This window comes from Aulonocara sp. 'chitande type north' Nkhata Bay, linkage group LG16 (genome assembly GCF_057382095.1).
Source record: "Aulonocara sp. 'chitande type north' Nkhata Bay isolate Kocher_YH1m ecotype deep benthic linkage group LG16, A_spYH_male_GT1.1, whole genome shotgun sequence".
NCBI lineage: Eukaryota > Metazoa > Chordata > Actinopteri > Cichliformes > Cichlidae > Aulonocara > Aulonocara sp. 'chitande type north' Nkhata Bay.
The window spans coordinates 19,840,627-19,865,212 of NC_141359.1; the positions used below are offsets into that span (position 1 = coordinate 19,840,627).

The 24,586-nt window shown below is 39.3% G+C and overlaps 2 protein-coding genes across 3 annotated transcripts in view; one reads left to right on the top strand and one right to left on the bottom strand.

Moving 5' to 3' along the window:
- The window catches only part of uxs1 (UDP-glucuronate decarboxylase 1), a 34,161-nt gene extending 16,893 nt beyond the window's left edge, over positions 1–17,268 (top strand). For both annotated transcript variants that reach the window (XM_086266041.1, XM_086266040.1), the window contains 10 exons: positions 820–1,000; positions 4,189–4,293; positions 5,227–5,286; positions 5,876–5,997; positions 10,466–10,585; positions 11,041–11,084; positions 13,886–13,946; positions 14,051–14,108; positions 15,646–15,749; positions 16,545–17,268. In XM_086266041.1, coding sequence (XP_086122167.1) covers positions 820–1,000; positions 4,189–4,293; positions 5,227–5,286; positions 5,876–5,997; positions 10,466–10,585; positions 11,041–11,084; positions 13,886–13,946; positions 14,051–14,108; positions 15,646–15,749; positions 16,545–16,676 — 987 coding nt within the window. In that variant the 3' untranslated portion in view covers positions 16,677–17,268. The remainder of the gene's footprint in view (positions 1–819; positions 1,001–4,188; positions 4,294–5,226; positions 5,287–5,875; positions 5,998–10,465; positions 10,586–11,040; positions 11,085–13,885; positions 13,947–14,050; positions 14,109–15,645; positions 15,750–16,544) is intronic.
- An 84-nt stretch (positions 17,269–17,352) lies between these two features.
- On the bottom strand, positions 17,353–22,388 carry ecrg4a (ECRG4 augurin precursor a). The gene is made up of 4 exons (XM_086266042.1): positions 22,158–22,388; positions 19,005–19,046; positions 18,710–18,879; positions 17,353–17,941 (listed from the first exon to the last, which is right to left on the bottom strand). The coding sequence occupies exons 1-4, from the start codon at positions 22,225–22,227 to the stop codon at positions 17,792–17,794; spliced, it is 432 nt and encodes a 143-aa protein (XP_086122168.1). The 5' UTR covers positions 22,228–22,388; the 3' UTR covers positions 17,353–17,791.
- Positions 22,389–24,586: the final 2,198 nt, after the last annotated feature.

A 24,586-nucleotide genomic window follows, 5' to 3' on the forward strand; every position in this document is an offset into this window, starting at 1 on the left:
TGGGCAGTTATTTTGCGCCTTGGTTTTTCCACACGCTTCTTGCGACCCTGTTGACTATTTTGAATGAAACGCTTGATTGTTCGATGATCACGCTTCAGAAGCTTTGCAATTTTGAGACTGCTGCATCCCTCTGCAAGATATCTCACTATTTTTGACTTTTCTGAGCCTGTCAAGTCCTTCTTTTGACCCATTTTGCCAAAGGAAAGGACGTTGCCTAATAATTATTCACACCTGATATAGGGTGTTGATGTCATTAGACCACACCCCTTCTCATTACAGAGATACACATCACCTAATATGCTTAATTGGTAGTAGGCTTTCGAGCCTATACAGCTTGGAGTAAGACAACATGCATGAAGAGGATGATGTGGACAAAATACTCATTTGCCTAATAATTCTGCACTCCCTGTAGTGTCTTCTAGTAACCCTAACCCCTAAGTTGTTTGTTTGGTGGATGTTAAGAGGTAATAGTAGAAAGTAAAGCAACAAAATATTAGCCTATTATATTATGATACAATATCACAATAATCTGTGAAACAATGGCACAAAACCTCTCCACAGATTTGTGTAAGACTGGCAATATTCATTTAATGGGAGATAATGAATCCTGCTGGCTTGCGTAGCATATTTAATTGTATTTTAAAACGGTGGAGCACTTGTAGCTAGTGTAATACAGCTGTGGATTTGCATGCATGCTATGTTGAAGGTACTGTTTGCTCACAGGCTGCATTTCATTGCTTTGTAACGTAATATACACTTAAGAAGACTCCGCATACCCTGACATTGCAAACATATCCACCACTGTGTGTTTGCTATTAGATAACTGGAGGAGCTGGTTTTGTGGGTTCCCATCTGACTGACAAATTGATGATGGATGGCCATGAGGTGACTGTGGTGGACAACTTTTTCACAGGAAGAAAGAGGAACGTGGAGCACTGGATTGGTCATGAAAACTTTGAACTCATCAATCACGATGTGGTAGAGCCTCTCTACATTGAAGGTGAGTGAAAAAGTGAAAGTGGTAGGTAATGACCTTTTCTACTTATTTCTACTGTCTGCCTGTTGGTTGAAACAAGAGGTATAATCCACAATGCTGCTATCTCAAGTTATTTTCCATTTAGTCAAATGTGTTTGATTCCACTCAGTATATCTGAAATAAGAAAATACGCTCTGTTTACTAAAGCCGTATTGAATAACACCCCTTAGAAAACGAATATTACATCACTGCCTTGTGAACAGCTCACTGAGATATAAGTGCTCTATGTCTTCAGCATAAAGTAGCACAGTGCTTGATGAAGCCAGGCATTCAAATGATGATGCAGGCTTATCTACACTCTAAGTTAAAAACTCAGACTTCATCCTGAGCTAAAAGCTAGGATTTTAACATGATTTTAACACAGTCATCCACCTGCTCATGCCCACTTTGACGTGGACATCATGAGCATGCTTATTAAAACTCTGCACGCTTTGCTGGTTGATCACAAAATGCTTTTTCTGTTAGACAGTAAAGTTGTTTATTTTTTAAGAAATGCTAAAAGTTCGGGTTCTACCTGCAGGTGGAAAGAGTATTGAAGTGGCTGTGTTTGCCTCAAAATGTGAAGCTTTAGAATGAGGAACATGTTGTTTTTAAATTCGTTTTTTAGTTAGGTGGTGGCTGAAGTCCAACCTGAGCGAGCCAGAAATAAGAAAGTCAGCTTGCATGGAGGAGGGCAAAAGAGACAGGGGGGCTAAAAGGGCTTGTTTCAGATGGAGCATAAACTGATGGTGTTGCACAGAGGGCCAGTATAACAGTTGACATGCAAAACTACTCTACCGGAGTCCCAGAATAAGAATGTAGAGCTGGAAGCTACAAAAATAGGTCATCTTTAATGCTGTTCTGAGTAGAGGTTACACCACTCCAACACCCAAAAGGATAAAAAAAAAAAAAAGAGTAATTTTAAGAAACATACAGTACTTTGGTGTCCACGGTGATGACTTATCACAGGGTCGTCCGACAGTGTTGTAATTCTAACTGCATTTACATTTTAAAAGTTTAATGCTGGAGAAGCTCAATTAAACCTATGTAACTCAAAACATTCATGCTTTGTAGTGTCATACAAAAATATACAAACTATCAGGTTAGCATTTCCTGGATGTGGTTATTTTTAAGAATGGCATTTTAGGGGTTATGTGAATTGAAAATGGGATACAAAAACAAAAGCGTCCATCAATAGTTATCAATAGAAGCTATCTGCACGGATTGGAGTGATCAGTAGCGGTACGGCATGTTTGATGCACTTTCTATCACGATCTGACTCCTCAGAGTGGTCAAGATTTGTAGGTGCCTGTCAGGATGGAAAGAGCTTTGGTTTTCTGTTTTGATGCCAGAGTATTTGAGTTTCTCTATTTATCACTTTTTCTTCCAGTCTATCTTTAAATTCCCAGTACATGCTTAGAATTGTTCCAGGGTGCTGAGTGCCTTGATATTCTCAGTCAATCCAAGTGTGTTGACATCGTTTGTTTGCTTTGGTATACCATCTGTCAAAAGCAGCCTAACACTCTGTTAGACTTGATGTCTACATAGGTGGACGAGAATGGGCAGAGGTGGGATTGTTAACGGCAGGGAGGATTGACGGCTGAGGTAATAGCAGCCAACGTGTCTGCTGCAGAAAGGACATACTTAGTATTTTGTTCCAGCATAGCAATTGGTTTTTCTGCCTGATAATGTCTTAAAGACATCACTGCAGTTTGGTGTGAAAAAAATTCCCCATTAAAGTACCATACGCATGGAGAGTGCTAATGATGAACACATTTCATATGGAAGAGATCAACCAAACGTGTCTGATTGACATTTAATGTTATTGCTAATATACAGTCTTGAAAATGTATTCTAAAAATAAATGTGCACAGCAAAAGAGATCTCCTGTTGCTTGCAATAGTCTGATCTGACGTCAGTGTCTTTGGAATTTTGAGAGGAACACAAGGTACTGCAATGGACTTAAAAATACTGAGTGATGGGATGGAATAAGCTTTGAAAGTAAGGCATGGAAGAGGAGGTCACGCTTTCAGTGGCTGATAGGCTTTGCCTTGAAAAGAAATGATTTGAGTGGCCTACAAAACAGGAAAATGCTGTGGAGTGCTAGAGACTGGGAACGAGACAGATAAGTACCTGTTCAAGACTTATAGGGCAGTAAGGACTACTTACAAGGATAACCACAAAGATCAGACTAAGTACACATAATGCATTTCAAGTTTTTTTTTTTTTATTGCTTATTAAATAACTTTGAGGATCATTGTCATTTTATGAAAAGTTTTAATTTGACACATTTGAATTAGTGTAGTTAAAGAAAGGATATGGAGAACAAGGTGTTCTCTCCACACAAATGATGGATCCAAAGGAGGAAAAGGTTGCTACAGTTTGGTGCCAGGAGTTTCCATTTAAAACCAATGTGCAGCTTTTAGGACTCTGACTCTGGGGTTTATTCTCAAAGCCTTTGTATAATCAAAGATTCCCGGGAAAGCCATGGGGGACTCAGTGAATATGGAAGTATCCCACATATTGGTTTACCCATTGGCCGTTTGCAGTTTGGGGTAAAAATAATAGAAATAACTCAAATAACATGACCTACTAATTTCTGATTACGTATGTTATTTATATTGTTCTAAACGCTTTTAAAAATCAGTTTTCTTCCATTTAAAATGTTTGACACATATAGATTTGCAACTCAACCTTGAAAGCCTCAAAGAACAACTGTTCTGGTTTGCAGTAGTACTGTTTTAAACCAAGCATTTCTTCAGAGCTAAAACTTGTTGTATTTGGAGTTCAGACTTACCTGCAGCTCCCAAAGTATAGATAGTTGTTTGTAGTCCATTGTTCTAATATGATATAGCACATATATCTGTTACTCTTAAGCCCTTCAGCTTGAATCTGCTGCATTATTACAGCTTTTTACCTCTCAGCCGTAAAAGGTTAAAGGGCTATTGTAGTCACCCACAGACACCCAAGTTTGTGAATGCGATAACTCAAGGACAAAGTGATGTAGGAGTTTTTTGCTTTTTGAGTTTAGTCTCCTCTCCTGCTCTTTTAAAGCCTAAGCTTCCTAAATTGATTATCAATAAAGGCTTTAAAAGTAAGGAAAAAATCCTCATATACAGATTTTATGAAAACAGGATTGATTTATTGATTATTGTTTCCCCTGCTCTTCACAGTGGACCAGATCTATCACCTGGCATCTCCAGCCTCTCCTCCTAACTACATGTACAATCCCATCAAAACACTGAAGACCAACACCATTGGCACACTTAACATGCTTGGTAAGTAAACTCAGTACTCAAGGATAACTCAAGGATAGGGTTAAAAAGATTCACTAATTGCATCGCCTGTAAATCAGAATTGATGCAGCCTTTTTTTCTTTTATTTCTCCATCCGTTTAACAATAAAATATTGTAAAATATTCTTCAGTCTTCAGTTAAACCTGTATAAAAAATGTCTTTGTTGTCAAGTCAGACTGAAGAAGTAAAGGGAAAGAAATAGGATCCATTAGTCTCACTCATTAAATTGTCAGCTTTTTATCCAGCTGCTCCAGAAAAAAATGCCTGTCATATTATTTTGTCTGGGTGCTGTCAGAATGTTCAAACTTAGGTTCATTACTTAAGGATATATGATTCTGCGACCTATTCGATCCTTCATGAGAAGTCTGGTGAGGCTTTTTTTGTGTGCTAACAATAGTGATTAAGCTTTCAGATGTAAAATGCATTTTGAAACTCCATCAGTGGTACAGCTCTGAGAGAACCAAATAACTTTTCCTTTTCATTTTCCTGCTGGTCAGATAATAAGTACTGAGTCAGAATAGCAGGTATATCCTTAATAGTCCTGTCATTTTTGAAGGAGCCACCATGAAACATTTATATAATAGAAACCATTGTTGAACAAGTCAAGAGTCATCTTTGTTATTGTTATGGAAATCTATTCTATTATTATTATTTTTAAAAAGGCTAAGAAACTTTGTCATCCCCAAACTCAGAAAATTAAATGATACGTGGATACCAATATAACAAAAAGGACCAATGTACTGCTCTATGAGAATGATTCCAGACACTCTCCAGTTGTATTGTCATTGTTTGAAGACAGGTTGCCTCCCACCAGATCACTTGTGCAGCCACCTCACGATCTAAAGTGGTTGCCCAGAGGTTCAGAGTGTTACCTGCTCAACCTACCATAACACTGTTGTTTTGTTTGTGTCCTAGGCCTGGCCAAGCGTGTGGGCGCAAGACTCCTGCTGGCTTCTACCTCTGAGGTTTATGGAGGTAAGAAAGATTTCTGAAGCCGGTTTTGTTTTCCACTGCCATTGTGAGCCTTTCGCACACCTGATGTTATTTACTGCTCATTCCTATGATCCATCCTGCATCTTTCACTAAAACGCAGTTTGGGTTTCAATCACAGCAAGAGCTCAAGATTGAACAAACCTGGGTGTTAGCTTATGTGTATGTGTGCGCTGTTATATTCATTCACACACGGCAACTACAGTTAATCAGATTTTGAGAGTCATAATTGATGAAGAGGTTTAAAAAATCCAAATGATTTCTTAAAATTTGTGCTTATTGTGAGGCTGAAGTATTGTACCATGTTTACTGTGAGATTCAGAAATGGCAAATGAGAGCTTTACCCTGAATGCTAATGAAGGTATGTCATTCAGCCTGTTCTTACAGGCCTTAATTATTTATTGCAAATGTTTCATCTTATCATCTAAGTGGTAAAATGCAGCTGTATCTTCTAGGCAGACATGGACGTGTCTGTGTGTGCACCAGTGAACAAGCAATTTTTTCTGTGTGGAGAAAGCTGAGCTGAAATTATGTGAAAACTGCTTGATCTGTTCCTGAAATAATTTTGTTTCAGATCCAGAGGTACACCCCCAAAATGAGGATTACTGGGGTCACGTGAACCCGATTGGTCCTCGAGCGTGCTACGATGAAGGGAAGCGTGTAGCGGAAACTATGTGTTATGCCTACATGAAGCAGGTATCCTCATCATTTAACATTTACTGTGCAATAACATTATCTATTCTTGATAATTATTATAAAATAAACCCTACAATTGTCTAAAAAACATTTAAATACAAATGAAAATCTGTACAATAATTGAATGTTTCTACTTAAACAGACACTTAATACTTTCTGGATGAGAGGACTAGAAATAACTATCCATGCAAGTGGTGAAAGGGTTTCTAAGATAAACAGGTTTCTAGCAATATATTTTTTTCATGTCTTGCTATGAGGCTGTTTTTAAGGCGATAGCTTCCCATCAGGCATGTCGACCTTGTGTTGAGACTTGTGTTTTATGATGAAAAATTCAGCAAAGCTCTTCATGATTTCAGTTATGTTAAGACGGATTGGTATTGACTTGATTGACAACAGCCTTTGATGATCAGATATGATTGACTTCTCTTGCCTTTCCTTCAGGCAGGTGTTATTTATTTATCTGCCTCGTCACCCGCGCCCCCCTCAGAGCCTCATTATTTTTTTTTCGCACTTACTGAGAGAATTCTTGGAAACGGCTGGCTTTCAGAATCAAATGTCAGCTGTTTATGCTGCGGGACGAGAATATCGCACATAACATCTATTGCCCGGTCATGTAATCAAAACTCATTAACATTTAAAAAGTGATGAATGTGGGTTATGCAGCAGATGAAAAGGCATGTCTTACCTGCCTGTCGCCATAAAGAAATATTAAAGGGTGCGTGTGTACAAAAATTACAGAACAGTTTTTTCCAATCAAGTTATTTGATTGGACAATATGAAATTATGCTTAAAATGTCTCTTTACTTGGTTGTTATATTAATGATCATATGCATAACTGTGTTACATTGTAATACCTGTGAGGAGAAAAAGAAGCTAAAGTGTCATCACAGATTTTCAACAGCAGGGAGTACACGTTTCTTAAATTAAGCACAGACAGCCACTTCCTTATGGGAAGTGCCTGATGTGTTTTACATAAAGACAGTACTGTGCAAGTCTTGAACTACTTCTCATTTCTTTGTTTTTTGTCAGGAAAATTGGGAAATAGTTTATTGAAACGTGCAGCCATACATGGAAATATATGGGGCAAAAACAGAGTTTTTACAGTTGTACAAACTTGGAAGTCAATATTTGGTGTGACCACATTTATTCTTTAACACACTCTCTTAGGCAGATTTTCTGATAATTTCTTTAAGTAGTCTTCAGGAATAGTTCGAATGTTCTAGAAGAATAGTTTTTTTTTAAGGACATTCAACACTCTTTTTTGGATGTTGGCTGGCTTTGGTTCAGTTCTCTGGCTTTGGTTCAGTTCTCTGCCAAAATGATCCCACACTACTTCAGTAATGTTGGAGTCTGGGTTCTGGGGAGGTCAGACTATGATTGTGCTCCACTGGCTGATTTTTCTATCCAACTATGTTTTTACTCCAGCAGCAGGGTGTTTGGGATCGTTGTGATGCTTAAAAAAACAACCCCAGCCAATCAGAAGCTTTGCAGATGATATTGGATTAAAATCCTAACTTTCCTGCGTTCATACTTCCATCAGGTGTGATAAAAACTTAAACTCCACTGGATGAATTGCAGAATGACAGAGTCTCCACCATGTTAGATACTCACTGTTGGAAGTCTAAGGAAGTGTCACTGTTGTACCTCGCTCCTCACGACCTCTGGTACATATTGACAGTGATTTGAATAAAAACCTAAAAATCTGGATTTGTCACAGAAACACAGATTTTTAGTCCAGTTCTTGTGTAATCTCAGCATTTTCTCTCAGTTATCCTTGGTGTCTTTACAGCTTTACAGATTAACTGAAGGGACAGATGCAAATTTTTCCCCAGTTTATTAGGACATGAATTTCTTTTAATCCGTTGCAGCTATATTTGGGGCGTGTCACTTCTTCTTTTGTCCTCAATTTGTCCAGTTTCATCAAATTTTTAAGGGCACACTGCACACCATGTTGAGATAAGTTTTCAGCTAATAGTTCTTTAGGAAACACCTTGTGTGGTTTAGGCAACATGCTGTTAGTAACAAAGTGGCTAAACATACAATTTGATTTTTTTCTTTGCTGAGTACTCTGTTGTGTATAGACAACACTGCTTCATGCCTTGGTTAAGGGTTAACAGATGAAATTCCTCTGAAAATGGTCAGGTGCAAGAACTGGACTGAAATTGAGTGAAAAAGCAGCCAGTGTCCAAAGAAAAACTTTGCAAAACCTCAAGACCAATTAAAAAAAAAAAAATGAAACAAAACTCTGACTTCCTGGAAGCAAAATATAAAGAAATGAGGTGTGACTCAAGACTTTTGCACAGTACTGTATACTACTGTACAGCCTGTAGTGGAGCACAACTTCCTGTTTCTTCATTAGTATCTGAAATCATGCTGAAAAGTTGGAGACTGTTAGAAATGATGGAGTGCAATATGTCCCCCTCCCCAATATTATCAGATTTATGCTTCAACATATGAAAGTGAATAAAATTATTCAGCTGGAGCTTCACTTGAAATATTTTTGAAGGTAGAAACCTGCCAGTTTTGTATGACTGGCTAAGCAGTGTGTACAACCTGTAGAAAATGTTCAGCATGAAATATGAATGAAACATGAGGAGTGGGGGATTAAAAGGTTCTGGAAATGGACCTTTTAAACATGGAAAACTGTGCCGAATTTAGATTTGGCGGGTTTCCTGTTTAGCATCATGTTGTCATGCACCTCAGGCTCTTTTCAGTGCGTCTGATTTTTTTTTTTTTTTAATATTTTTTATGTTCACTCTAAAAATGTAGCTATGTCCCCTGAAGCTGGGTCTCCTGTGGTGTGTAAAAATGGCAATCCCCTAATCAAATTTTCTTTTTTCATGAAGTGGGCAAATTTGCATGGAGTCTCATCTGGATCAGTCCAGGTTGAGAGAGAAAATTATGTTGGTGTGCCGAAAATAGTCTCCAGGCTCACTGGCACTCAGCACAGTTCTGTGAATTTTCTTACTCTGACACCTCAGGGGGCCAAACAAAACTCTGCATTAACAGCTTGACACTGGGCTTGAACCGCCTTTAGGTTTGAACACTCTGACCTTTTCAAGTGTCTTTGATTTAGCTTGGAGATCCAGCTCTTAACACCAGTCATGATCCATTACTAAATGTAGGTCAGTTTGAAACCCAAGTTGATGTTTTCTTTCATCTGCAGAGATTAGGCAAATTAAAATCAGGTGTTTTTCATTTTTATAGGCCCCATTCCCAGAACTTTTTGATCACACTCTTTTATTTATATAGAAGAGGGTGATTATATAGATGTATATGTATATAGTTGTAGCTTACATGCATACCAATGCTTACATTAAGACTTTTGTGTTCACTGGTTAAGTGATCTTTCAATATTTGCAGTTATGCAGTCACAGTGTGTCTAAGACCACATTAGCTTAATGCTAATTTGCAGGTTTTTCAACGTCAGAGTTTAGAGGTTCCAGGTATTTTGTCTGAACTTGTCAGTCTTCTTCGTCTGTACACTGGAGTCATTTTTCACTCTGTTTAATGGTGGAACAGCCTCATCCTGGCACTAATGATTTATCCTACGGGGCAAGTATTCAGTGTTTCATCTGCAATTCGGCACGTATTGGTACATATTTATAAATCTCTAATTATTATGTTTTTAGAATTGCATCCTGTGCTTTGATTCATATTTATTTATTCATATTTATTTATTCATATTTATTTTTTTCTTCTTTTTATCCAAGAAGTTATATTATGGGTGGTGTTCCTAAAGGTATCCCACAGGTAATGTAGCTGCAAGTAATTTAAATTTAGTCAGTCTGGCTCATGATCAGAACATAGAATCACAGATATCCAGGGCTACCGTTTCTTAAAAATGGCATATTCCTGAGAGTCCTGTCAACTCTGTTCATGGTTCTTATTTATTGTCTATTGTCGTAAGTGTACTAATTTCCTCTTAGACTGTTTTCACCAACATCTTCGGTGAGGTGCATGGACTGAGAGTAGTGGAGGAAAAGTAACCCTGCTGAGTGTGTAGAAGTTTACCATTATTTACGGGACGGGGTTACATGAGCACACACGCACAGCCCTTTCGAGACCTCTTCATCATGTTGTCCTCATTGTGTCCTTGATCCTCACCACACTGAATATATTTGCAGGATGTGCCTGTTGAATTTCATGTTCCACATTTTCAAGAGAGCAATTTCCATAATTTTCATGTTTTTATTCATATTACACGACCAAAGACGATTCCACGTAGCATCTGAAGTAGTTTGTGGTGGTGCATGAGAGTGACTTAAGAAGGTCCATGGATTTAAAATAAGGAAGAACTTTCTCACTCTGGGATCAAGCAGAGTATCTATCCTCTACTTGGCCTCGATTATTTACTGATTTTTGACAAGTGGAGGTGATTATGTATGTGAGGATTGAGTATTGAGATCCTTAAAAAGTATTCAGACACCTCAGAGTTAACAAGTTCTCGGTTCTCCTTTGCTTACAGGAGGGTGTAGAGGTGAGAGTGGCAAGAATCTTCAACACGTTCGGCTCCCGTATGCACATGAACGACGGACGGGTTGTCAGTAACTTCATCCTTCAGGCTCTTCAAGGAGAACCTCTCACTGTATGCATTTTAAGTTTTTTACTTGCTCGGCTTTCACCTCATTTGTATGTGCTGCAAGTATCGAGGCACATCGGGATCATTTTAAAGCACATTGGATTAGTCCCACATGGAAGATGGTTTAATATTCATATTACATATAATTTTCTTTAACTGAAAATTAAAGGATGGGGTTTTATTATTTCAAATCTAGATCCTGACCTATTTAACATAATTTCTTTGACATCGTAAAAGTGGTTTAAAAGCATTACATTGAAACCAAATATGGATGCAGTAGAGAGAAATGTAAGGAATGGGAGCAGGGGAATAACATGCATCCAGAGGTCCAAAGGGGACTCTGCTTCTGAGGGTATTTACACAGGGTAACACATGCTAACCTTGGCCTTGACTTTGACATTTTACAATGTCAGCTTGCTCATCACTCAAGGATAGCCTGTTTATTTTATTTCTTCTTCTAGGTTTACGGTACCGGCTCCCAGACAAGAGCCTTTCAGTATGTAAGGTAAGTTTACTAAATTAAACCCATTATATTCATCCCTGAAATGCACAATTTTTCTCATCGATCTCCATTGTCTCATTATCTTAAACAACTCTTAAGCCACACCCCCTTTTATTTTTATTTTCGCTCCAAAGAGCCAAACTTTCCTTCCATTTTTTGAAGTAATCTTGAGCAATAACTCTCAAGGCTTTCTGAAGATCATACAAAGTTTTTTTTTTTTAGACATTTGTTGCTTTTTCACTCGTTTTCAGTCCAGTTCTTGTATTTTCAGCTTTATTTAGTAAGACGCTCAGCACTGACCTATGAATCAATCATGTATAACAAGGCACCTGATTCAAAGGATGATCCTGTGTCTTAGCAGAAAAATAATTTTAAATTGCATATTGAAGCACTTTGTTATGGTCACATAATTTGCATTTCTTTAGTTGAGTCTACGAAAAATAATAATAAAGATAACATAGTTTGACATTCATAAAATAGTATTTTTACAAGAGCTTTTAGCTGAAAACTTATTCAGTTTCCTCAAATATATTACGAATACACTGCTTGTCGAAATATGTCAAGTGGCAGGCCTAAAGTAAACTATCTACAACAAACGAACAGTATCTGAAAGTCAAGTTTTTAAGAGACCAGAAAAAGTCTAGCAGAGGCCTGACACACGATCGTTGCCACTGTAAATCTTGTGTATGTTTGGAAGAGGTCAACAGTGAGTGTGTACAGCCATCTGTAAAACACAGTGGAGACTCATTTCAGCCAGTGGTGTTTGAAGTCTGAGAAGTACAGTCAGATTTTGAGACACCATTCATACCACCTAAAAAGCTGCTGATTGGCAACACCTTCATTTTTCAGCATGACTCGAAACACACTGATAATGCAGTAAAAGCATTTTCAGACAAAAACCCCGTTTTCAAATCTCGCCAGGGTAGCCCAAGGCTGTCAGTCATGGATTAGCCTCCCCAAAGATCCAACCTCGACATTATTGAAGCGGAGAACAGAGCAAAAGGCAGCCAACATTCAAAGAAGAGCTTTGAATGTCCTTGAAGCTGCCTGGAGAACTATTCCTGAAGACTACATAAAGAAATTAAAGAAAGCCATCAAAGAGAGTTTAGACTATGTTAAATTAATTAGTTAATACCAAATATTATGACTTGTTAGTAATGTAAAAACCCTGTTTTGTTTTTTTTGTTTTTTTACCTTATCTACTCTATTTCCATTTATATTTGGTTATTCTTTACTGAACATTTCTTTATAAATGAAATGAGGTGTGGCTCAAGACTTTTGCACAGTATTGTGTGTCACCTGTTTCAAATACTATAACAAAAAAATACGAATAATGACAAATAACTTTTAATATGAAATATTAAGCAGTCTCTGTACACACACATATGCCAATGTAAACCAGAGTGAGGCTTTTGTTCATGGTGGCATTAAACTGTATGAAAGATATGTTTGTGGGTAGAGTTTTACACTTTTGTAGATTTTAATATAAAATAAAGAAGCGTGGTGTAAGTTCAAAGAGTATTTACTGGTTTCATTTCGTCAGACTGAGCAACAGGGATCAGAGGCACAGAGCATTTGAAGCTCTCGTATCTGATCGTAGCATTTACCTGATGCCCTGTATGACTTTCGTGTTGTGTAAACAGTCTTTGGGTAGCTTTTCTTGAAGTTGACCCTCCAGAAAAAAATGTATTTCATAACTAACACCTAAAGCTAATCAGATCTAAACTTTCACACCAAGCAATTAAAGATGCACACTGGAGAATTTCATGATTTCAGTTCTAAAATGTTTTATTAAAAGTTTTTACAGAATTTACAAACAGCATTCATTCATGCATTCAATTTTGCATTGAAGTTTCTTTGTGAGGAAAACAAATAGTTGGATTTCTAAGTGAAAGTAAATCCTTGGAAATTAACAGCAAATGTACCATAAAGTGTTTATGTAAACGGTAACTGTGTCAATAAATAAAGTAATATGATGAGAAAAGGAATGAACTCAAGTTTTAGATTTTTCAAAGGAAGAAACATTGGGTGAAAAGCCGTAATAAATATGGTTGAAGTTATAAAGAAAATTTGCAGAATTATCTATAAATAATGTAATAAATAATGAACAATTTGGGGAGCAGCACTAAAAGATTCATTGGTGTGAAGAAGTTCACATCAAGTTTCTGCCGGCGCAGGTCTAGGACTCCTCTTTGGCTGTTGGTATGAATTGTGCCTCAGTTCGGGAAGTGGACAAATAAACTTTGTGTATCTCGTTAGAATAAGTTGAGATCTGGGGTGAGGTTCAAACATGCTGCTTTGTCTATTTCATCGTAGATTTTCTTAACTGCTTATCCAGCTCAGCTGTTTAAGAGGCAGGGTACATCCTGAATACGGCCATCACACAGCTGCTCCATCAGAGTTAATTAAATATAACATATTATTAAATGTAATAGAAACAAAAATCACAATTAAGTTCCCTTAACTGTCCCTGTGTTTATTTTTGATATCAGATTGTTAACCTGCTAAATTCTAAATTAACTTTTCCAGAGTTGGACAGTCTTATCTCAGTGTGCACTTGCCTGCCAGTGTTGAGGTCTAATTATGTTGTGTGTGTGTGTGTGTGTGTGTGTGTGTGTGTGTGTGTGTGTGTGTGTGTGTGTTAGGGAGAGTGAGAGTGAAACAAGTGTCAGTCAGGGTATGCTGATACACTTGCATAGATGCCACGTGGCGTATACACGGTGTTCTGATTAAAGAAATCTGTGCATGTTCATAAAGTGTCCTTCATATTAAAAATAGAGCGTGCTCCTGTCTGTGTTTTCCAGTGATCTGGTGAATGGCCTTGTCTTGCTGATGAACAGCAACATCAGCAGTCCAGTCAATCTGGTGAGTTCATAATATGTGGCTGCGTTTCATAAATTGAAAGGCAAATTGATTCTGTGTGTCTGACACTTGCTGACTCTGATGTAATGGATTAATTTGTTTTTCAGGGAAACCCAGAAGAGCACACTATATTGGAGTTTGCTCGCCTCATTAAAAGTCTTGTTGGTAAGTCTTGTGCGGCCTGTACCAGCTCATGCCTCGTCATCGTTTTATCCTGGTGGTATAAGGTCGCCCTCACAGGGAGGAAGTCGGCAGGACATTTAAAAGCAGGATCACTTTCTTGTTTGGAGCAAATCACAGCTAACCATAAATGCAACCAAAATAGCGTCAGCTGCAATGGGGATGTCAGCGGGCCTCAGCATGAAGTATGCTAATGAGAACATGCCTGAGGCAGAGAACCATGAAAGATTGCTCGGTCATAACCAGAATCCAAGAATGTGATAAGTTGATGGATGTAAGGTGTATTCCAGTGGATTGGTGACAGGTGAAGGTTCACAAGCTTTAAATGGGCTGCAAAAAGTGACCTCATGTGACAAAATAACCAAAAGAAGTGACAATATGTCAGATGATACAGTGTTGTGTATATCATGTGTTGATCAGTGTTACTCAGTGTTCATCTGGACGTAGCGTTTTTCAGTGGGAGAAACATTCAGTGTTACTTATTTGTGGTAGTAGAGGCTCCAGTCTGCAGAGCAGTTCTAAGACAACGATAAGTCATGAGAGTTATACCTGCTGATTTCTTTTCTTTTTTTAAACGTGTGTATACGTGCAAGGAAGGTTTGTTTAAAAGTGTGTCTTGGGAAGTCTGGCAGCATCTTATGCCCACAGAGTGTATGATAAAAGATGAACCTTTGGGGTCTGAATAGTGAGGTGGAAGTGCCCTAAACCTGCACTCTTTCCTGTGACCAACAGGGGGCATTTCCTTTGTTGGCACCAAAAAAATCTATCTATATGTTGAAAATAGATATATTAAAAAAATGTGAAAAGGAGTGTTGATGTCTGCTTTATTACCTCAGTAAACTGTTTATGGATTTTAAATTAAATTTTGTAAATTGTGGTGCCCAGCAGAGTGAAAAAGACGCTTGTGTTATCGAGTTCTCACATAGGAGGAGGGATGACTCCTTAAGTACACACTTTAAATTTAAATCTAAGTCCTGCACTGCAGAAACACCAAGAAGGAGGTGTTTCATTGTTTTGCAGTGGTAAACAAATAAGTCTAGAAGTTTCATTTTAGTTTTTTGATGATATTGGAAAAGTGTAAACTCAGTTGCAGCCACCAAATCTCTGAGTGATGGAAAAACAGACCACAGTGTGAAATGTTTGTCATCATGTGAAACACACTCTGTATTGAATGAATAGTTGTGATTGGTCCAGCACTATCAAAACCAGGCGTAACCTCGGGGGTGTCAAGGGTTATTTAAGGTGGAATTTCTTTTTTTGTCTTTGTGGTCTCTGCAAAGAGATGCATGTTTGTTTGGTTGGTTGGTATGTTTTACTGGTATAGTGTCTTACATTACCAGTCACTATAGTGTGACATCATATTGCAGTCTCTGACTTACTTTCATAGTAAACAGCCAGGGCCAAACCTGGCACTGAATGTAGTTCCCTAAAAGTAAAACAGTCCCTTCAGTTGGCTCTGTGAAGAATAATAACATCCTCCTCCCTGCTGTCCTTTAAAACACTACCATGTACACACACGCAGTGAGCCAAAGCCAGATCCAGTTTCTTCCTGAGGCCCAGGATGACCCACAGAGGAGAAGACCCGACATCCGCAAAGCCAAGATGATGCTTGGCTGGGAACCGGTGGTACGTGTGACGCACGCCGAGATTATTCTGAGATATTTGTAGTGCACACATGCTGTCTTCCACCATCAGTATACTTGATGTCCTGAAGTTTTTAATAGTGACTGAGCTGAGTGTTAAAAATGTTACATAATTTAAAGTTTATTTACACATGAGACTGTTATACATAGACTTGCGATTAAGTGTAAAAGAAACTCTTTGCAGTCCTGTGAAAACAAAGTACTGTGTCGATAGGAATTAGCAGGGTAAATACCAGCTGGATGCTGCTAATCTTTATAAAAGCAGAAGTTTGGGGAGTTATGCCACGGGGAAAAAATCAGTGATGAGCTTAGCCAAGCAGCTATTCCTCCCATCAGTTTGGCACATTTCAGACTCTAGAGTTAACAGGTCTCAGTTAGCATGTTCAGTTCAATTCAGTTTTATTTATATATCGCCAAAACACAACAACAGCTACCTCCAGGTGTTTGATATTGTAAGGTAAAGACCCACAATAATACATAAAAATCAGAGAAAACCCCCTATGAGCACATACCTAGGTAACAATGGGAAGAACATCAAAGGCCAGTCACACCGTGACTTCATAATATTTACAATTATTCCTATGAATTCAACACCTTAACTCGGAAAGAGAAGTGCAGGCTGTGAATATATATGACAGGGGGCTGTATTAGCCGGACTGTCAGTGATGTGAGATGCTAAATGATCGGTTAAGGGAAGGTATTCGACTCCGAGGTGTCGAATACCTCCTGTTCCTCCTGGTAGTATGTCAGCGTTTGATGTGTTGTCTTGTGTTGACAGGTGCCCCTGGAGGAAGGCTTAAACAAAACAATTCAGTACTTCAGCAGAGAGCTGGAGCACCAGGCTAACAACCAGTACATCCCCAAACCTAAAGCTGCCCGCATGAAGAAAGGAAGACCCAGACACAACTGAGCCTTACTGTTCCACCTCAACACAAAGATCTTAAGACTCCTTAAAGTGCAGCTTTGTGAAATACACTGCTGATTGCTGCACTCTGGGAAATGGAGTCTTTTTTTTTTTTGACAAGCAGAGACATCCTACTCTTAAAACGTATTTTACAGACTGTTGGCCTGCACTGGACCTACGATTTTAGTGTCAGTAAGGCCGCCTTACTGCAGCTTGTGTGACAGACGAGCCAGAATCAGAGGCAACAAACTGAAGGCAAGAAACTTGCCTCAATCTACTTTCTTTTGTGAATTTATGCTTTTGCTATTTAAATCGCCGACATGAGAATTCTGCAAATAGCTTGCACTGTGCATCTGTGCTTTGTGTTTACTTTGTGTTTTGTCTGTAGAAACAAGCTGTCTGAATTTGGTTTTTTTCACTGGATGTTTTGTCCTTCGATCAGTGGCGTGCCGGCACCCTGTTGGCTGTCCATGCAGCGCACCGCAGGGCTGGGATAAACCTAGAAAGACTGTTACAGATTTGCTTTTCACAACATCTTCCGTGTTTGTTGATTAATTATTTCGGGTGAAGATGCTATTTTAATAAAATATTTCCAATACTTTGCGTTTGATGTTGATGGTTAAAGACACTCACCTACTGTTGAGTCAGATTTAAGAAAAAAAACATGGCAGAGCCAAAGAAGTACAGAGCTACGTCTTTATTTACAGGTAAAGGCAGAGAGGAAACCAGCTGTAGTTGTCGGGCAGGTGGATGTCTATGAATAAAAATTATTTTAGAATTAGTATGTAGAAAGAGAGAAAATTATCATGAGAAATATATAAAGAAGGGGGTCAAAGGATGATTTTCAAGGGGCTACACTACACAAAAGACAGAATACCTGTGAAGTACTTGAACAGGTGTGAGACTAAAGAGATAGAAGGCGACTAACTGAAAGATCCAAAACCTTTGGTGCTTGTATTCTCAATGCAGTGAGTGCATAAATCTGCTCATAATGCAAATGATTCCTTTTAGTACACCTAATTTAAAGTTGGAGTGAGGGTATGTCTCCTGGGAATGAATGCTGCTTAATGTACCACACTCTGATGGGACTGATATGCACCCAGATGTGTGCGTGTCTGTGGTTAATAGTAGTCGTAGTTAACATTAGCGCCGTGTCTGTAAGAAGAAGGATCTCGCGGGGCAATGGGAGCGTTTTCATCATAGTGGTGCTGACGGCCGGGGTCGTTGGCACGCGCGTGGTCCCTCCAGTACGCCATGTCAGCCTCCAGCCTCTGGTGAGACAAAAACACCACGGATGTCACTTGTTAATAAACTCAATAGAAGTCTGAAGCCAGCAGACGCACAGGGTGCTGATAAGATGACCACCAAGACTGTCAGCAGGCATAGCTGTGGCAAACAGACCTGCATGAAAGGCAAACGCTGAAAAGGCCGATGCTATGACAGCTTTGGCCTTTTAAAGGAAGCAACAGCAAATGGCATTAGCACAAGGTGTCAACATGGCGCTGTTGGAGAAATACTGCTGTAGCGGGGTGAAACACATGCTGTCAGCTGTCAGAAATGGCAGCGGGGAGCTACTTTGTGCACTCGGCTCTCCTTTTTCTGCGTTCCCTTCGCTCCTTAGGGTCCCCGGTGAGTTCTACACGAGAGCCGCTGACCTGGAAGAAAGCTGAATCTGGCGCTGTAAGTGGGTTTCTGCTTGTGCGTGAGAGAGAGGAAATTCATGTTGTCGCGTGTTCAGCCCTGCACCTGTACTTATCTGTTCATGATTTGGCCTTTTGAGGAATGTTTCAAGCATCGTTCAGCCATCAGACCAGTGTTTAACCGAAAATGTTTGTCTTAAAAACAAATGAGATGAATGAAAGGTCTCAACTTTTTGTACTCTCTGTGTATGTGTTTGTGTTACTCTCATACAGTTATTTTTAAGTGTTCCTCTTGGTTTTACTCGCCTAATCCAACATTACTGAATAGTTGTAATGGTATTTTACTATAACATAAAGTTAGTCTTAAAGTTGACCTCTCTCAGAAGAAACATAACTCACCTGCTCATCATATCCCATGTACATAAACTGCATGATCCACTGCTGTACGTCCGGTCTGCTGCGATCCCAAAGGTTCCTCTTGGTTCTGCTCAGTTTTGCCAGGAACTCTTTGGCTTTGGAAGAAGGAACTGCAACTGAGGACCGTGATGCTGCAGTACCAGTTCCTGCCACTGGATGGAGGCACAACAGGGGGTGGGGGGTAAGAAAGGCATGGTATTTTGAAAAATACTTAATGTTGTTGAGTTTTCTATCAGCCGCACAAAGACAATGTTAGGTACGTGTTTAAGGATGTTACCATCTCGCTTCAAGATCTTGTGTAAGTGGCCGTCGCTGGATACTGTAAAGGAGAGTCAACAGAGACATAATGAGCTGCAGTACAAATGCTTTTCTTCGTGGCAGGTATGTTAGACTGGTGATAAATAATAAAAACAACTAACTCAGATATAATTAATCTTTAAAACAGCCACACATTTTAACCAGTCAGCTTAAGGTGTCTGTTTCTTTCTGATGCCATCTTCACAAAATTATAAATACTATTCATTTATACACACTCACTGGATGATTTGTTAGCTACACCAAACTTTGCCTTCATAACAGCCTTCATTCTTAATGACACAGATTCAAAAACATTCCTAATTTTTTGACATGACCGAATGACACAGTTGCTGCAAATTTGCCAGCTACATAGCCATGATCCCGCTCCACCACATCCCAAAGATTCTCTATTAAATTGAGATCTGGTGAGTGTAGAGACCATTTGAGTGCAGTGAACTCAAACATACAGAAGAGCATGGTTATTTTAAGTGGTTACTTGTTGCTGTTGCTTTCCTAGCAGCTTGAAGCAGTCTGGCCATTCTCTGGCTGCTGACCTCAACGAGACATTTTCATGCAGAGAACTGCTGGTAACTAGATAATGTATCTTTTCTTTGTTCATTCTCTGTAAATCGTACAGATGCCGATCAGCAGTAACACTTAGACCAGACTATCAGTCACTAACAACTGCTCTGCATTCAAAGTCACTCACATCACTTTCTTCCTCATTGTGATGCACAGTTTGAACTTCAGCAGATCGTCTTGACCGCATCTACTTGTCTAAATATACTGAGTTGCTGCAATGTGATTGGCTGATTAGATATTTGAGTTAGCAAGCAGTTGAACATGCGTGCCTGACAAAGTGGCTGGTGAGCATCTGTCCGCATTTCTTTATGTTGTTTGCAGTGCAGCAGTTTTTCTGGTTGGCATCAGTAGTTTTACACCCTTCACTTGTGCTTACTCAGCCGGCAAGTTGCCAACTCGCATCCAAAGAAAGCAGCTTCTGGCAAATTTGCATGTAAATAAATGTGCTGCGGTCACTTCCTAGATCTCTTCTGGCACACTGTTGACCCAATGTTTGGAGCACTCGTGTCCAAGAGTTCACCAAACCAATCTAGTCAGATGACGTTTTACTGCACTGTATTGAGCCCCGTGCATTTGGGTGATGTTTCTGTAACTTAGTCTTTTGTTTGTTTCGGAACATTTAAACAGAAAACTGAGCTCAACACCGGAAGATGCACAGAAATACAGCCGTACAGGCATTTCAGTGGCATAATTCGAGATAAAGTTGGAGAGAAGTAGATTTATTCAGAATGTTCTCAGTACTGCAGCAGCTTGGCCTTCATAATGTACTATTAGTCATTATTTCCACAGCTCTGCAGTGGTGTAATTATTCTTTTCTCTAACCATCATCATTAGAAATGTGTCCACTTCCTGACATCTTTAATAGTGCATCAATCTGCTGACGTTCAAGGTCCCTAGATGATTTATCCTACTGGCTCATTTACTGACCTACTCTGTAGTTCCAGCAACTAATCAAATGATCAAAATCCAGCTTTGGTTGTTTGAGTACCTACAAGAGTCCTGACAGCAACTTCATCCTTGGTTTAACCTTTTTGCCTTGCAGATGTTATCATGCTAACATGATAAACTGTGATTCATTCTCAGAGAGGAATGGGCAAACTGCTTCAACTTGGTAGGAATATAATGGTAACTAAAATAACCAATTACAACAAAGGCATGACTGAGAGCGTCTCTGAATGCTGTTGAACCTTGAAGCAGATGGTGTACAGCAGTAAAAGCTTACTTCAAATACCACTCCTGTCAGCTAAGAACAGGAAACTGAGGCTACAGTTTGTACAGGCTCATCAAGACTAGACAGTGGAAGACTGAAAAAATGTTTCCTGGTCTCACGAGTCTCTATTTCTGCTGTGACACTGGGGTGGTCTGATTAAAATATGCCTTGCTGACAATGTCCATGTGTGTGACCACAGTTTACCATCTTATGATGGCTATGGAATAACACACAAATCATCTCGAACTGGTTTCTTGAACATGGCAATGAGTTCACTGTACTCAAATGACCTCCACAGTCACCAGACCTTAATCCAACAGAGCACCTTTGGGGTGTGCCGGAACAGGCGATTCCTGTCATGGATGCACACCTGACAAATCTGCAGCAACCGTGTGATCTGTGAATGAAGTGTATTTTAGCATGAAAAAATTAGCATTGCACTGTACCTAGCAACCTCACAGAGCTGCTTGCATGAGCCTCTGTAAGCAAAGCTATCTGTTGAATACGTTGATCAGTTTTTAAAGTCTGATTGTGCGATACCAGGGCATGGTGGCTGTACAGCAGGATGCTAAAACCCATCAGTCCTAAAACTATGCGTGATGCATGTCCGGAAACATCGTTTGCTGTAGAAACCACATGGTTTGCAGGCTGGTGCTTCAGACCATGAAGTTTGAGGAAAACCATAAATAAGCAGAAGCACATTCCCTTTTTTTCCAGAATGACTTTAATAGTGTTTTCCTCAGCTATTTACCTTCACATTACTGTTTCATATCATAGTTAGGGCCATTTAAGTGTTGGATATCTTGTTAGATCACTGCGTATTAGTTAACTTTGTCTTATTCTTCAGACTTAAACAAACTTTAATTTTAGAAGAGATCCTTTTCAGATTCAAAGATGCAGGGATTGTTTCACTCTTGTTTTATTTAAAGAAAAGCTCTTTATGAGGCATGTGTTTGTAGGCTTTTCAACAGAAGATTATTGAAGCAGATGTGAAGCACATGTGAGTTTGCTCAGATGGATTTTTCATTTAAAGTGACTTTAAATCCTGTCTATGTGGAACCTTCTTACAAAATAGAATGAACTGAAAACAAAGACGACTTTGCAGGTTTCTAAAATGCATTTCAGAAGGGATCAATTGCACTTTAAGTTTGTGGAATATAGTAAAATGATCCTTTTTTTCTTAACAAATGTAAAGAAATACATCTTTTTAACTAGTGCCAGTGCAGTTAAAAAGAAAAAAAAGCAGCTGCAGAAATAAGACCTAATGGTATTGGAAACACTCGAGTCAGTAAAAGATGTAAACTTAGAAGAAGCCAAAGAAAAACAAAAGATTTTGCTTACCTCTAAGAGCTAATAATGTCAGCAGTACAGCCAACCCCATTACCCTCAAATAGAAATGCTGGGATGCCATGTTGTACCCACTCACTCTTTCCAGATCTCCTTAAAGGCAGCAACTGTACAAAAGCATTTGCACAACCATAAGAATGGGCGGAAACCCCGACTTTCCAAGTGGAAACTGGCCTGTGGAATGGTTTCACCTCCTTGCCTTCAGAAACACGACTGCGCCTGGGAGGGTTTTTTTCTCCCCCTTAAGTGAATTTTCATGTGTGTACCAGATACTTTTCCATCTCCAGCTCAGTGTGTGAGCAGCGGGGTTTGTGGGAATGCAGTTTGTCATGTGGGTTTATTCTGTGGAAAAAAACATTCCAGATTTTGAGCCTTTGTAAAGTGAAGTTGGTTAACTTCAGCTGCACCAATATGTTTTTATTTAACAAGAAATGTTGCTACACTTTCTAAAGGGATTCAAACTGTGCAGCTTTAAATCTTTCTGCATTTTTAATGCATATTTCTAGCAGCAATTTCCCTTCAAAAATGCACTAAAATACCTGAGCAGGAACCCAGAAAGTGGAGAGAGCTGCTTGAGTTTTATTTCGGCAACAAGTCTGTGACCAGCAGTGAGAATCTCTTTGCTCTTGTGTAAACCTTCTAATCTTTTGCAACTACCTGAAGGACAGAGTGACGCTGTGAGTCTCATGAATGTATAAAAAGCAACATTCAGGTGAAGAGAAGGTGAAATGACTGAGTGGCTGCAGCTTGAATTATCTTCCCTCTTCCATATTTTAAATTCACCAGCTGAAAGTGGAGACTTTCAATACAGCCACATTACATCTAATCAGTTTACACATATACTGGCACCTTTCAGCCAAGCGGTATCTTACTCTATAAAACCTTTTTGATGTGAAACATATTTGCATGTTAATGAATTCTATTTAATTCTACAGGGAGTGCAGAATTATTAGGCAAATGAGTATTTTGTCCACATCATCCTCTTCATGCATGTTGTCTTACTCCAAGCTGTATAGGCTCGAAAGCCTACTACCAATTAAGCATATTAGGTGATGTGCATCTCTGTAATGAGAAGGGATGTGGTCTAATGACATCAACACCCTATATCAGGTGTGCATAATTATTAGGCAACGTCCTTTCCTTTGGCAAAATGGGTCAAAAGAAGGACTTGACAGGCTCAGAAAAGTCAAAAATAGTGAGATATCTTGCAGAGGGATGCAGCAGTCTCAAAATTGCAAAGCTTCTGAAGCGTGATCATCGAACAATCAAGCGTTTCATTCAAAATAGTCAACAGGGTCGCAAGAAGCGTGTGGAAAAACCAAGGTGCAAAATAACTGCCCATGAACTGAGAAAAGTCAAGCGTGCAGCTGTGAAGATGCCACCAGTTTGGCCATATTTCAGAGCTGCAACATCACTGGAGTGCCCAAAAGCACAAGGTGTGCAATACTCAGAGACATGGCCAAGGTAAGAAAGGCTGAAAGACGACCACCACTGAACAAGACACACAAGCTGAAACGTCAAGACTGGGCCAAGAAATATCTCAAGACGGATTTTTCTAAGGTTTTATGGACTGATGAAATGAGGGTGAGTCTTGATGGGCCAGATGGATGGGCCCGTGGCTGGATTGGTAAAGGGCAGAGAGCTCCAGTCCGACTCAGACGCCAGCAAGGTGGAGGTGGAGTACTGGTTTGGGCTGGTATCATCAAAGATGAGCTTGTGGGGCCTTTTCGGGTTGAGGATGGAGTCAAGCTCAACTCCCAGTCCTACTGCCAGTTTCTGGAAGACACCTTCTTCAAGCAGTGGTACAGGAAGAAGTCTGCATCCTTCAAGAAAAACATGATTTTCATGCAGGACAATGCTCCATCACACGCGTCCAAGTACTCCACAGCGTGGCTGGCAAGAAAGGGTATAAAAGAAGAAAAACTAATGACATGGCCTCCTTGTTCACCTGATCTGAACCCCATTGAGAACCTGTGGTCCATCATCAAATGTGAGATTTACAAGGAGGGAAAACAGTACACCTCTCTGAACAGTGTCTGGGAGGCTGTGGTTGCTGCTGCACGCAATGTTGATGGTGAACAGATCAAAACACTGACAGAATCCATGGATGGCAGGCTTTTGAGTGTCCTTGCAAAGAAAGGTGGCTATATTGGTCGCTGATTTGTTTTTGTTTTGTTTTTGAATGTCAGAAATGTATATTTGTGAATGTGGAGATGTTATATTGGTGTCACTGGTAAAAATAAATAATTGAAATGGGTATATATTTGTTTTTTGTTAAGTTGCCTAATAATTATGCACAGTAATAGTCACCTGCACACACAGATATCCCCCTAAAATAGCTAAAACTAAAAACAAACTAAAAACTACTTCCAAAAACATTCAGCTTTGATATTAATGAGTTTTTTGGGTTCATTGAGAACATG